The sequence below is a fragment of the Lissotriton helveticus genome, chromosome 6, assembly GCF_964261635.1.
Source record: "Lissotriton helveticus chromosome 6, aLisHel1.1, whole genome shotgun sequence".
In the NCBI taxonomy this organism is placed as follows: domain Eukaryota; kingdom Metazoa; phylum Chordata; class Amphibia; order Caudata; family Salamandridae; genus Lissotriton; species Lissotriton helveticus.
In genome coordinates this window covers 197,939,534-197,951,920 of record NC_136067.1, presented here as the reverse complement: position 1 = coordinate 197,951,920, position 12,387 = coordinate 197,939,534, and the positions used below count along the sequence as shown (strand labels likewise).

Here is a 12,387-nt window from a genome sequence, read left to right as displayed (position 1 = left end):
AAGCATTGAAATGCTAATAACCTTAATGCAATTTCTCGACGCTGCATGACATTTGTTAGACACTTAAAGACACAAGATGATGGACGGAATGTTGCACAATGGCAAAACATTCACCCCCAGTCACAGATCTGGGTTTAACCGCATGCGTGCGGCGGCTTGTTACGCGCTGCGCGGCTTTTTTTAAAAAGCAGCGTTACATGACGAGCTCAGCTCGTCACGAGCTCAGCTCGTCATCAGCGTGCGAGCGGCACAACTGATGACGAGCTGAGCTCGTCATCAGCGCCGAACTGGTTAATCCATCGTTATTTTGCTCACCAAGCCACCCCAGTTCAGACATGGCCATATGCAAATAAGTCTTGACCCTGTGCCTCATGGGAACAGTCCAGCCCAAACTGCCAAGCCATGTCTTTCCTGGACCAGAATCAAGCATCCTAGGACCAGTTTCTGGCTATCAGCCGTCTTCAGCCAGGATAGCTTGACTCCAGTGGCTTAGTGAGCAAGGGACCCACATCTGGGCATACCCTTCCCACATAGGTTGAACAGCAAAACACACAAGATGATGGACGGAATGTTGCACAATGGCAAAACATTCACCCCCAGTCACAGATCTGGGTTTAATCCATCGTTATTTTGCTCATCAAGCCACCCCAGTTCAGACATGGCCATATGCAAATCAGTCTTGACCCTGTGCCTCATGGGAACAGTCCGATGTTACAAAAAACAGTGGTCCCTACTCGTGGACACAATGGTATACTGAGCTAATAATCACACACCTGATAAGTATTATGTCTTTTGTCCAGCCGGACAAGGAATTTATTATCAATTTTCTTAATAAAATCTGAATGAACACATTAATAACAAGTGGGCACAGCCGTGACCCACAACATTCAGACAAAACAACGAACAGAATGGTAAAAGGAGCAAAGCAAAGATATGTCTGTGTACTTGTAGTCAGTGTTACAGACAGAGATTGTTATAACCACACCATTGCATTTCACAATATTTTAAATGTCATATTGCATAAGGGTTTTTTTTGGTCGACGACGTTTCGATGCCTAAGTTAAATGAGGGGCATCATCATCAGGACAAAAATATAGTAATTGTTGTCTTTAAATATTACACTGCCTTTTAACGCAATTCTATACATTTATACATTACATGGGAAAAAGGAGGAGAAAAAGGGGAGAAGAAATACATGAAATTAGGCATGTTGTATTGGAAACTTGCAACCTCATCGCTTCCATTAAAACAAAATATATATGTGCTCGTGGTGGAGAAGAACGGCGCATTTGTGGAATTCAGTGTCCAGGACTGTGAATTACAAAGGGGAATGACTTCATCATGTGAGAGGGGTGTATTTGAGTGCCAGTGATGACAAAATAGCGGCGCATTGAGGAGCAAAATAAAAAATCCCGTGAGGGCAGACTATTTAGGCGCGGTGATGGAGACCATTGTTCCGAATTTCGATGTGACATAGTGACCGGAGTTGATGATGGATGGCAGTGAAGGTCTTTATACTATAAAACACAATTGTGGACGGAGGCTGAACCGGGTTCCGTGGGGCAGTCATGTAGTGTAGGTGAACATTAACATGGAGCATGCGACTGGGAAAAATAGAGGCTAAAACCTACGCGTATCACATCAGGCAATTCAACGGATAAGCAGATACCATGAACAATGGAGGAATCTGGAAAAATAATGGTTCAGCATTAAAAGGGATCGAGTGCGACTCATGGGAACAGTCCAGCCCGAAATGCCAGGCCATGTCTTTCCTGGACCAGAATCAAGCATCCTAGGACCGGTTTCTGGCTATCAGCCGTCTTCAGCCAGGATAGTTTGACTCCAATGGAGAATTAATATGGTCTTGAGTTTTACTAGCAGATCCGTCGACCACAGTGGCGGCGTGTCTAAATAAATGTTTTGTTAATGAAAACCATGGTAAATTCATTTAAACTGCAGGTGTAAATAGTATAAATATTCAGTAATAGTTTTAGACATCCTGCTATGATACAGCAGCTCTCCTTTGAATCTCACCGATCCATGAAGTAGGGTGTAAGTATTATGTGAGTGACTCGCGGTGTCATGGGCCCCACTGTCGAGTATATGTATTAATTTGTACTTCAGGAAAAGGTGTCATGCTTTTAGAAATCATTTCCGGAGAACCACTGCATCACCATCACAAGTAAACATTCTTACCTTTCCATCTAAAAAGAAATCAAAGTTACTATAAACCTATAGTTATCTGTGGTCGTATCAACTTAATATTTATTCAAAATATATCTGAAGTACACTTATAAAACACAGTGAAAGATCAGGTAAATTTACTAAATATAGCTTACACATTGCCATTAGAGCCATAACTTCAGACAAAATGCAATGCTTATAGTCTCATAATAATTGTGGCAATTAATAAGAGCAATATTGCTTCAGTTCTGGGGTGCAAACAGTCAAGCAAAATTAGTACCTATGAAATTGAGGTCGATCTGGCAAAGAGCTCCCTACATGCTGAGCTCAACCCTTAGCCCCAAATGGCAAGTAGTTCAGAGCGCGAAATGTAGGAATAGGCCTCTAAAAGAACTGTATTATAGAGGCAGTCAGTCAAATTAGTCAAATGCTGCCAGTTAGCTTCAAACGCTTGGAAGCTATGTTTACAAACAATCACTTATCAACTTTGGATAAATATGGCTCCATGAAGAAACCCCCAAACAGTGTTCCCAAACAACAAAATCCATGGCATTCAGATTCTTTGCTGGAGATTAAACTCCAAACAAGTAAGATGAAATGCTCCCCGGGAAAAGTAATATGTGGACGTACATGCCTATTTGACACAAGACTCCATGTAAAAGGCAACTACTATTCAGGTGAAAGACTGTTTTCAGAACAAGCTTCTAGATCCACAGAACTCTTTAAAGCAGCTTTCAAGTTTGTTTAATCATTCATCAATCCTGCCTTTCTAGCTTTAAACTGCAATCTCAATGGTTCTCTGAGAAAGTCACTCCCTGTTTCATCCACAAGGTTGACATTAAGTCTCTTTAGATCTATCTGTTATTCATCGCCCTTCAATATGGCCTGGTCCCACCTCAGACAAATTTAGCTCTTGCTTAAAGGAGGAGATCCTATCTTTCCTTAAGAAAAACCACATTGGGTTACCTGGTGATATGTGCCCAGTGACAATACTTTGCTGTTTATCACAGTGCCCTCTTAAGCCTGATTAAAGGCATCCTATTTGAATGACTAAAAAATGTGGGTGGTCACACCTCTTCTAAAAAAGGTTAACTAGATCCTACTACCTATTCCAACTATTGGCCTCCTACACTACACTGTTATCTGTCTTGGGTTGGATATGTAGTGAGTAAGGCTTGCCATAAAACAATGTTCAACAGTAGAATATACTGGACTACTAGATTCATTGAACAATGTTCTTGGTCCTTCTGATGTGTTGGCCCATTCAAGATGAGGACAATATGGCTTTAGTTTTCTTAGATCCCTCTGCTGCCTTTTGCCCCATTGTTCATGGGGATCTATACGACTCATGGGGACTATGGGAACTATACGACTTAGATCTCCAGCTAACAGCTGCGGATCTGAGTTGTATAGTATTAAATTAGGTAGAGTCTTTTGTAACAGAGTGCTTCCAGACTCTGCCTCTTCCTATTCATAGGTATAACCTTTTCTACTATGCACTTTACTTGCAATAGAAATGTAGTGATTGGTCATTGTCTTTGGTTCAACCTCCAGATGGTTTTAGAAAATTAACATAATGGTAAAACTGTCAAGATAATTGGACTAATTATTTTATTATGGATGAAATCCCACAGTCTTTGAGTGAAGGCTTTATTGTATCCATATATGACAAAGGCTAAGCATACTTTAAAAATTAGAAATATCCACATCATGTAATTTATCAGACTTTAGCTTCCAGTGATATAATTTAAAATATTCCAAATGTAATAGGAATGGAAATTTGATCCTAAACAGATATGGAGCTGATTGAGAGTGCTTTTGACAATAAACCAAGACCTACATTTTATATGAAAAGAGAATTTACAAATCAACTCATATTAGGTTTGTGGATTTTCCAAAGTGGAAAGCCATAATTAGGGTGAAACTGTAGAAGCTGTCAAGGAAGTAATACTTTTTGGAAATAGTGAAGACCAGCCAAGCAAACTCTCAAAAATCTCTATGAAGATCAGGGAATAGAGATGTTGTTAAACATTTAAGAAAGTCAAATTATGACGGACAGAGGGAAGAAATAATATTGCTATATTAACCTGATTGTTTAGTATAATGATGACAGTCACATGCTGGTGTGGCAAGACTAATAGCAGAAAATAACTTTCCAGTGTCAGTTCTCTAATGTACTAATAACTAACTTTTTGGGGAAAACAGCCTGTGTTATGCAAAAATAGATGCCTGTAACATTGACTCATTGCAAAGAAAATAACTGTAATTACATATTTTTTTAAACCTAAGCTCATGAGATGATATTAGATGGAGTTTTCAACTGAACAACATTCATCCCACTAGAAAGATAATGGAAATGATGAAAAAAGACATTACATCGGATGTATGAAAGTTGAATTTATTATGACTTTTCAATACAATATTTGGAAAAAATGCTGACTGCTGATCTTTTCTTTCTTAAGAACACATTTCTTTACGGAATCAAAAAATATTTTCGGTTAATAAAAAAGGAGTGACCATTGGGTGATGTAAAGGACCTAGGGCCTGTTGTAGTAAGACTGCAATTAAGAAATTGTTGATTGCATCAAATAACTATTTGCAATTTGCGATTTCTTAATAGGAATTTACTAAAAATGCATTTGGTAGAAGTGGATCCAATTTGCACACAGACCTGCCAATATGCATTGGAATTTTGTGAACTACCCCATGTGTTAATAGGTTGGGTCACAAAAAATACTGATTACATATTAAACCATCTCTAATAGTACTCCACTGTCTTGAAGGGAGAATCGATATTTAAATTCAAAGGGCCTCATTTATGAGAAGTGACGCATCGCTGCGTGAAAGCAGCGATGCGTCACTTCTCAGTGCGCCCTCCTTGCGACATGAGTGATGCGTCATATTTATAATATTACGCAGCATGTCGCAAGGAGTTACAGATACGTCAGTATTTCTGACGTATCTGTAAGCGCAAAAGTGTAGCATTGCTGGAGTGTGTCACAAAAGTGACGCAACTCCATCAATGCGTCCTTTCACATGGGGCAAGCCCCATGTGAAAGGGCTTGCGTCAGCCTTACACCTGCTGTGAGGCAGGTGCAAGATTTTGACGCAACGGCGTCCTAAAAGTGACGCAGTGAAATCTCATAGATTTCACTGCGTCACTATTACGAGGCTTTTTGCTGTGGAACGCCCCATCTGCATACATTATACCTGACGCAGGTATAATGTAGCGCAGGGGTTTACAAAGTGACGCATCTGCTTAGATGCGTCACTTTGTAAATGTGGTGCAACAAGGCGCATTTTTTACTCCACTGGTGCGTCACTAAAAGTGACGCACCAGCGGCGTAAAACTGACGCAAGGGCTCATAAATGAGGCCCAAAGTGTTGGAGCTGAGGGGGGACAGACACAGAGCGAAGTATTGCGGAAGAAGAGTGACGAGGTAATGAAGAGAGTTACTTAAATTACATTTTAATGTTTCACATAATGCCATTGCTTTAGGGACAGCCCAACTCAAAAAATGGCAAACAATAAAAATACTGTCAACAGCAAATGGCCTAAAGGGGCTGTCCAAAACCTCACTCTTTTTTGCATGGGATGTATATATATGTATTTATGAGTCAGTATTGGTGACATAACCTCTCCATCATACATCCACAGCTGCCTGTGGGTGGGACATAAAAACAATCTGTTCAGTTTGACATAATATAAGATACATATCGTGCCTTTATTTGCAAGAACATGGTTTCAAAATAGGAAATAAAGACGTACCATTTGCAACATATTTCGTGATGGTGGAGACACGTTTCTTCTTAAGGTGTTGATTGTGTCAATGATCTCTTTTTTAACATTTTCGTTGTGCGTGTCCAGCGCTCCTAAAAAATGCTACAAGACATAAATAACTTTATGAAAGTTAATCACCTAATGCAGGACACTCACACGATATTTTAGTATACAATGGCAGTGTATGTATGATAGGATCCCCGATTTTAAGATATGTTACGATGTGCGAGGAATATCTCTTGATCATTCTGTATAAGATGAAGATTAGGTCTGCAATATTAATAACTTAGTTAGAGCATTTGGTTTTGCCAAAACTGTCAATATCTGTAGCTGGTTCATATTATTATACAGGTCTTCACATGAGACATTTAATATAGAAAATAGATGTTTTTACATTTTGAAGTACGCCAATAACTTTTGAGTTGGACAAGGGGTGCAAAAATAGGTTAGAGTTTAATTTGCTTTACAAAATGACATTTAATTCTTTGAATACAGTATTTTGGTTTTGTTAGTTTAGTATGTTAAAATAATTCTCATAAAAACAATAATTGCAGGGTCATGTTTGGTTAATGATGGTTGGCCCTTATTATTATTGTGAAGGTCCTTCTCTAGTAAGCTCTCTTTGTTTGCTGTGATTTTTGGGAGGTTGGAGAAGGTTAGCCATTGATTATGTTTCATTCCGTTTAAATGTTGCAAAAGGTAGGCAGGGAAGGTGAAGATTAGAGCAAGTCCAGTCAGTGTTGGTTCTAGATGCTCTGTGGCCTATACTATTTATGAGCAACATTGGTTATCAAGAGCCAAATGCTTGCCAGATTTTTAAATTATCTGCATGGGTTATGATTAGTCCTGAAGAATCTAAGACTTTGCTTATGAGTGCCACAGTAATTAGCAACGCCTTCGCAAACACCTATGTGTGCAGGGGCTGCAAATATAAGTATGTAAAAGTCTACCCGGGCCTGAAATTACCAGGTCAGATAAAGTCTGCATCTTTGGAGAGATTTGTATCTTTTTCCTAAGCCCACCAATGAATTCTGCCACTGAAGCGAGGACGTTCTTCCAGGAATTAGTGTGGGAGTCTGACCCATTGTAGGTAGGCATGCATCAAAGAAGGCAAAGAGGCTCAGGCAGATGTTGGTGTTAAGGGTAGTTGGACCTGGGCACCACAAGCATTGTAGTAGTGTAGTGATAGGATGCTCTGGGCTTAGGTGCTTGCTTTCTTCCATTTATTAGACACATATTGTCTTTTTGCTTTCAAATGTGCATGGATGAAGAAAGGAATCAAGAGAAATAGCAAGTGAGACCCATTTTCATTTCAGGGTCTTTACCTATGTCTGTGGAAGGTTATCCCTGCCAGATCTAATACATCTTTTGTTGGGTAATATTCAACATGAATTAAACTTCAAGTTATAACTGTGCTGGCTGCACTGTGCAAACTCAGAGATTTTGCTTATGGGCTAGTGTGTGCCTGAGTGGGTAAGGAACGAAGGGACACATGTACAAAAGTAATAGTTTGCAAATACCAAATAGTGCATTTTCGTGATTCACTATTTGGTAATCATAAACATCAATTTACAAATGTGTCTTTTACACATTTTGTGATTCCCAGTGGGTCACAAATATACCTACCTCATGAATATTAATGAGGTAGATCTCAGTTTGCAAACCCATTGCGAATTGCTAAAATCACAGGGAAGGTGGACTGCTGGGGTCAGCAGACCACCATGTCTGTGATTGCATTAAAATAAATATTTTTAAATGCAGTCCATTTTCCTTAAAGGAAAACGAGATGCGTTTCAAAAAAATGTATGAAAAGTTTTGTCATTTGTTCACACTGATTGTTAGCTCTGGATGTTTATCCTGCACTGGAAGATCAGCTCGAACGGCACCATGCACAGCACAGAAGGGCCCTGCCTCTTTCTGTTGCTCGAGTAGATGTTCTACTCAAGCGACAGCTTCCTCAATGTGAACAGAAGTTTTCTCAACGCAAGCCATGGCGGCCATCCATGCCCACCAGTGTTGAGAAATCTCCCCAGGTGGTGGTCTGGAGTAAGATTTTCCCCATTTGCACTCACACGTGAGCGCGGAGTGGAATGTTTTGCAGCTCAGCGGTCTACGCAGGGCATGGAGTAGGAAAAACTCAGCAAACTCTGTAAGCTGAATTACACGCCCAGGCCTAGGCCGTAGTCCATTGGACCACTGCCTCCTCTTAAAAAAATATTATTACAAACATTCACAAAGGGGAAGGGGTCTCTTGAGGACAGCTTTCCCATTGCAACAGGGTTACCACCAACTTGAAGTAGGCTGTTAAATGTGAATGTTTTGCAACTGCCTTTTTGTCCCAAAACATTCAAACATACCACTGTGATTGGGTATTAGTCAAGTATTTCTTTATTTCGGCTAAAAATGCCATAAAAGAGTTAAGCACAAAACATTACATTAATAAAAACATTTTTGTATATAATAAAAATAAAAAGGGGAAAAAAAATTTTAACGTCAATAAATATACATATCTTAACTAGACTAAGCACATCCTTTGGAGTGTACCAAATATCCTCGATTGGGTATTAGCAAGGGATGCCCTATACACGCCCCTTCCTAAAACCAAATCACAAACCCAATTTGCAATTTGGTAATAAGTTACCAAATCGCAAATAGAAATTTGTACATGTAAAAAAGCCTTCTACTGCAATTCAGCTTGTTTGTGACCACATAAAGCCTTTGTACATGTGGCCTGAAGTAGGGAGTTGGTGCAATACCTGGTATTGACCAATGCATTTTCTGTGCCATACAACCTGGGTATATTTTCAACAGAGGGTTGAAGATTGTTCTTGCCATCTCTGTGGCTTCATACGTTATTATTTGGGCACAACGAAAGGGACATGGTCTTGTGATACTGTGAGTTCTTTAATTAGTGCATCTCCATAATGTCACCATCTGTTTTGTATATTTAACCACCAAATTTATGGTAGTATTTATTTTTGTTTATAGGTAGAACAAGAAAAAGAGTTATTTTGCAAAAGGGCGCAATATTCAAAAACGAAGAGTGCAACCTAATCAAATGTAAGACATCAAGAAATTAATCCCCACCTCTGAGGACAAAGTCAATGTAGCACATGAAGTTATAAAACTCGATACATTTGAGACCAAAAACACATAACTGCCCAGGTGCCTGCAATAACCCAAGCACATCCACTGCCAGAACTATAGGAACAGAAAAGTGCTGAAAGCTAGACAATATCTGCCTGCTTTATTACTGCCAGTGCTGTGGTGAAGATAACTTTAATTTGCATGGGAGATCTACAGGAAAAAATATCTCCAGTGTAAAAGAAAAGCATTGCACGGATCACCCTGGCAATGGTTACCTCGAGGCAAAAAGGCTCGAATTGAGTACCGTCGCCTGTTTCTCTTGATGACATTAGTGCAATAATGTAATAGTGTCAAACCTTTAGGATGATGAGGAACATTGTTTAAGGGTATATCTAGCGATCATGTATAACCAGCCCAGAGATTTTTAATACAGCTTTGAAGCAGCAAACCTAATTTTAAAAGTGGCCACTGGTGGGTAGCACTCAAAACCATTTTACTGGAGTTTGCAACTAGTGAGTATTACTTGGATTTATCCTTGATACTAAATTTACCTTTAAGCAACACATTGCCCAAAAAGATGGCCTGGTACAAGGTATCTCTACTAAAAAGGGGAAAACATTTCTTCCAGAAAGAAGAACAGTTCTTCAAGCCCTCATAATCTTGCATCCGGATGGTGGTAATACCTTGCTTCATCGTGACCCTTCCTTAAGAGCATCCGACATTTCTCAGCACATCTCATTCTAGGCCTGAAGAAAAATGCTCACATCACCATCATCCTAACGTAAATCCATTGTTTCCCCTAAACAAAACAAGCTGCATGTACAAATTCACCACGATCAATACCTGCAGCAAAGGCACCATTAGACTGAAGGATAATCTATGCACAACACATCTCTAATCTATCAGGACCACCCACCACTGCTCCAATTTAGGTAAGAGTTAAAGATACATCACTTAAAAGAACATTATGTCATAATCCAGTACTCTACACATCTGTTCCTCCAAGAACAAAGCTTCTTTTCCAGTCACTTGATGGGCTTATGTTTGCCTTTAACCCAATACAACCCTATGCTGTATTTTGGCTAGGTCTGTGATACAAATGTCACATGAAACTATGAATACAAATATTTGCTGGAAACCGTATCTTTTGTTTTTGTATTCTGGTCGTGAGTGATTTGGTGGGCTTACCATATAAAGCATATCTTCCTAGCTGTGACTCAATCACTTCTACTCTGCATATGCCCACTTACTATCATGTAAATTGAAGGTGTGTGTTCTATGATGTATGCAAGAGCCTTCCAAATTTAAAGCATACCTGATTCTATAGTTTCGACACTGTAGACAGGATAAATAATAGTGATTTTGGACCTATCAATGAGGTATTATATCTATCACATGCTTAAGAATGAAAAACTTCCTAGTAACGTAAAGGAACGTTTCAGTTCTATTGAAGATACAGAGGTGAGGATTAGGCTGCTCTTTCTTCACTTTAATGATATTCATTTCCTCCAGCAGCCATTTTCAAGAAATCATTACATTACAAAACTGCATTTCTCATGAACAGTTAGGGTAAAAAGAAACAGACAACGTCCATCCAATCACAACACAATCCTAAGTACAATGCCTCGTTTAGCCTGTCTATTTCCCTCTTTTTTCCCCAACTGTTCTTGGAAAAAGTAGTTTTGTAATGTCATGCTTTCTTGAAAATGGCTGCCAGTTGAACATGAATATCATTAAAGTGAAGGGGGAACAGCCTAATCCTAGCCTCTGGGTGGTGATACAGAATCACTCTCTCTATAGTTAAACAAACAGTAGAGGCACTGTTAACACAATGGCTATTCTCATTTGTCCTAAGTAATTTTGCAAATTCTTTAAGGATTTTCAGCTGACTTTCCATGGGCTGGAACGTGTATGTTGGAAGCATATTGAATTCTGCTGACTGGCAGATAAGACAAATAAGGCATAATTACTGACCATGACATCATGCAATTTGCACATTGAATAAGACAAAATCAACTTTATCACCAGTTACTGACAGTGCTGTTGTGAAAGCTATAGAGACAAACCTTCTCCGGATCCGGTTTTCTGTGTCATAAGAATATTGACTTTTGAATTACAGTGTCTCTTACATCTGTTTAGCATTCATCCCCCTCCCTCCATCTATGTTGATGTGTGAAAACGGCTTTATATTCCCAAATCAGGGGTTTTCACTTTCAAACTTTTAAGTTTCTTTCTTACATGTATGCAAAGTTGTTCTTGTACAGATAGCAATATGGACAAATTGCAGGTTTACTATGACAAATGTATTTTCTATTGCACAATATTTAGATATGACTTAAGCTGTAAAGGTTCCACTATGAAAAGGATGACTATACACATGATGTAGAAAATCATGTGCAGCAGTCAATCTGCTATGATATGTAATGGTGACTTAGTTAGAAAGAATGCATGAGAAAACTTGGTGAACCTTTAACATATTTTTCCTTGCGTACATTTTAAATACTTGAGGATATATCACATTTGCAAATGGAACAGAATGGCTTAAGACAGAGCTTCTCACAGAAACACATTTGTGAATTAGGCGTGAGAAATCTTGAGCAATTGACTTCAAACAGGAATAAGAAAGTTGTACTCATAGGACACACACTGGGCATCCAGTCCTAAGTATGTATTCAAGCTACATACATAAGTCCTATAAAAGCTAAAGAATCATTAAAACTGATGTTATGATAAATATATGAATATTGACAAGAAATCCATAATAAAGCTGATGTTTACCTATATGACACTTGCTGCAGTCATCAATGATTTAGGCATTTATGGGACAGGTTTTCCTGTATTGACAGCAAATACTATTTTATCTTCTGTTGTTGCTGCAATACATTTTTACATGTGTACACTTTATATTCTTAATTTTGACAATTGATTTACATACCTGCCCAGTGGATTGCTGCAAAACAGCAGCCAATAGTACAGTGACCACAACCAGCATGTCCATCTTTGAAAGAAACAATACAATTACAAATCAATCATTATAAAGAAACATTATGCATTTTTAAAATGTTACATTTTTTAAAATACTTACTAAAGAATGATATTGTTTATAGGATAAACACTAAATATAAACAATAAATACTGGTTTAGACTTAAAGTTTGATAAAATTCTAAGTAAGAGTGAAAATGCGTAAGGTAAATACTGTAATGAAGAAAACATGCACAAATCAATTATTGTTTCTAAAATTGGAAAGAAGAAGGATAATTAGGAACAATTTCAGGGGCCCTTATACCTGCAATTATGAGATAACTAGACAAGACAACAAAAATATATTTATCAT

General features: G+C 38.5%; 1 protein-coding gene across 1 annotated transcript in view; it reads right to left on the bottom strand.

The window, feature by feature from the left end:
* Positions 1 to 12,050, bottom strand: part of LOC144762223 (cysteine-rich secretory protein 2-like) — a 119,068-nt gene extending 107,018 nt beyond the window's left edge. Inside the window, exons 1-2 of the mRNA XM_078647371.1 lie at positions 11,988 to 12,050; positions 5,954 to 6,067 (exon numbers count right to left, since the gene is read on the bottom strand). Coding sequence (XP_078503497.1) covers positions 5,954 to 6,067; positions 11,988 to 12,050 — 177 coding nt within the window. The remainder of the gene's footprint in view (positions 1 to 5,953; positions 6,068 to 11,987) is intronic.
* Positions 12,051 to 12,387: the final 337 nt, after the last annotated feature.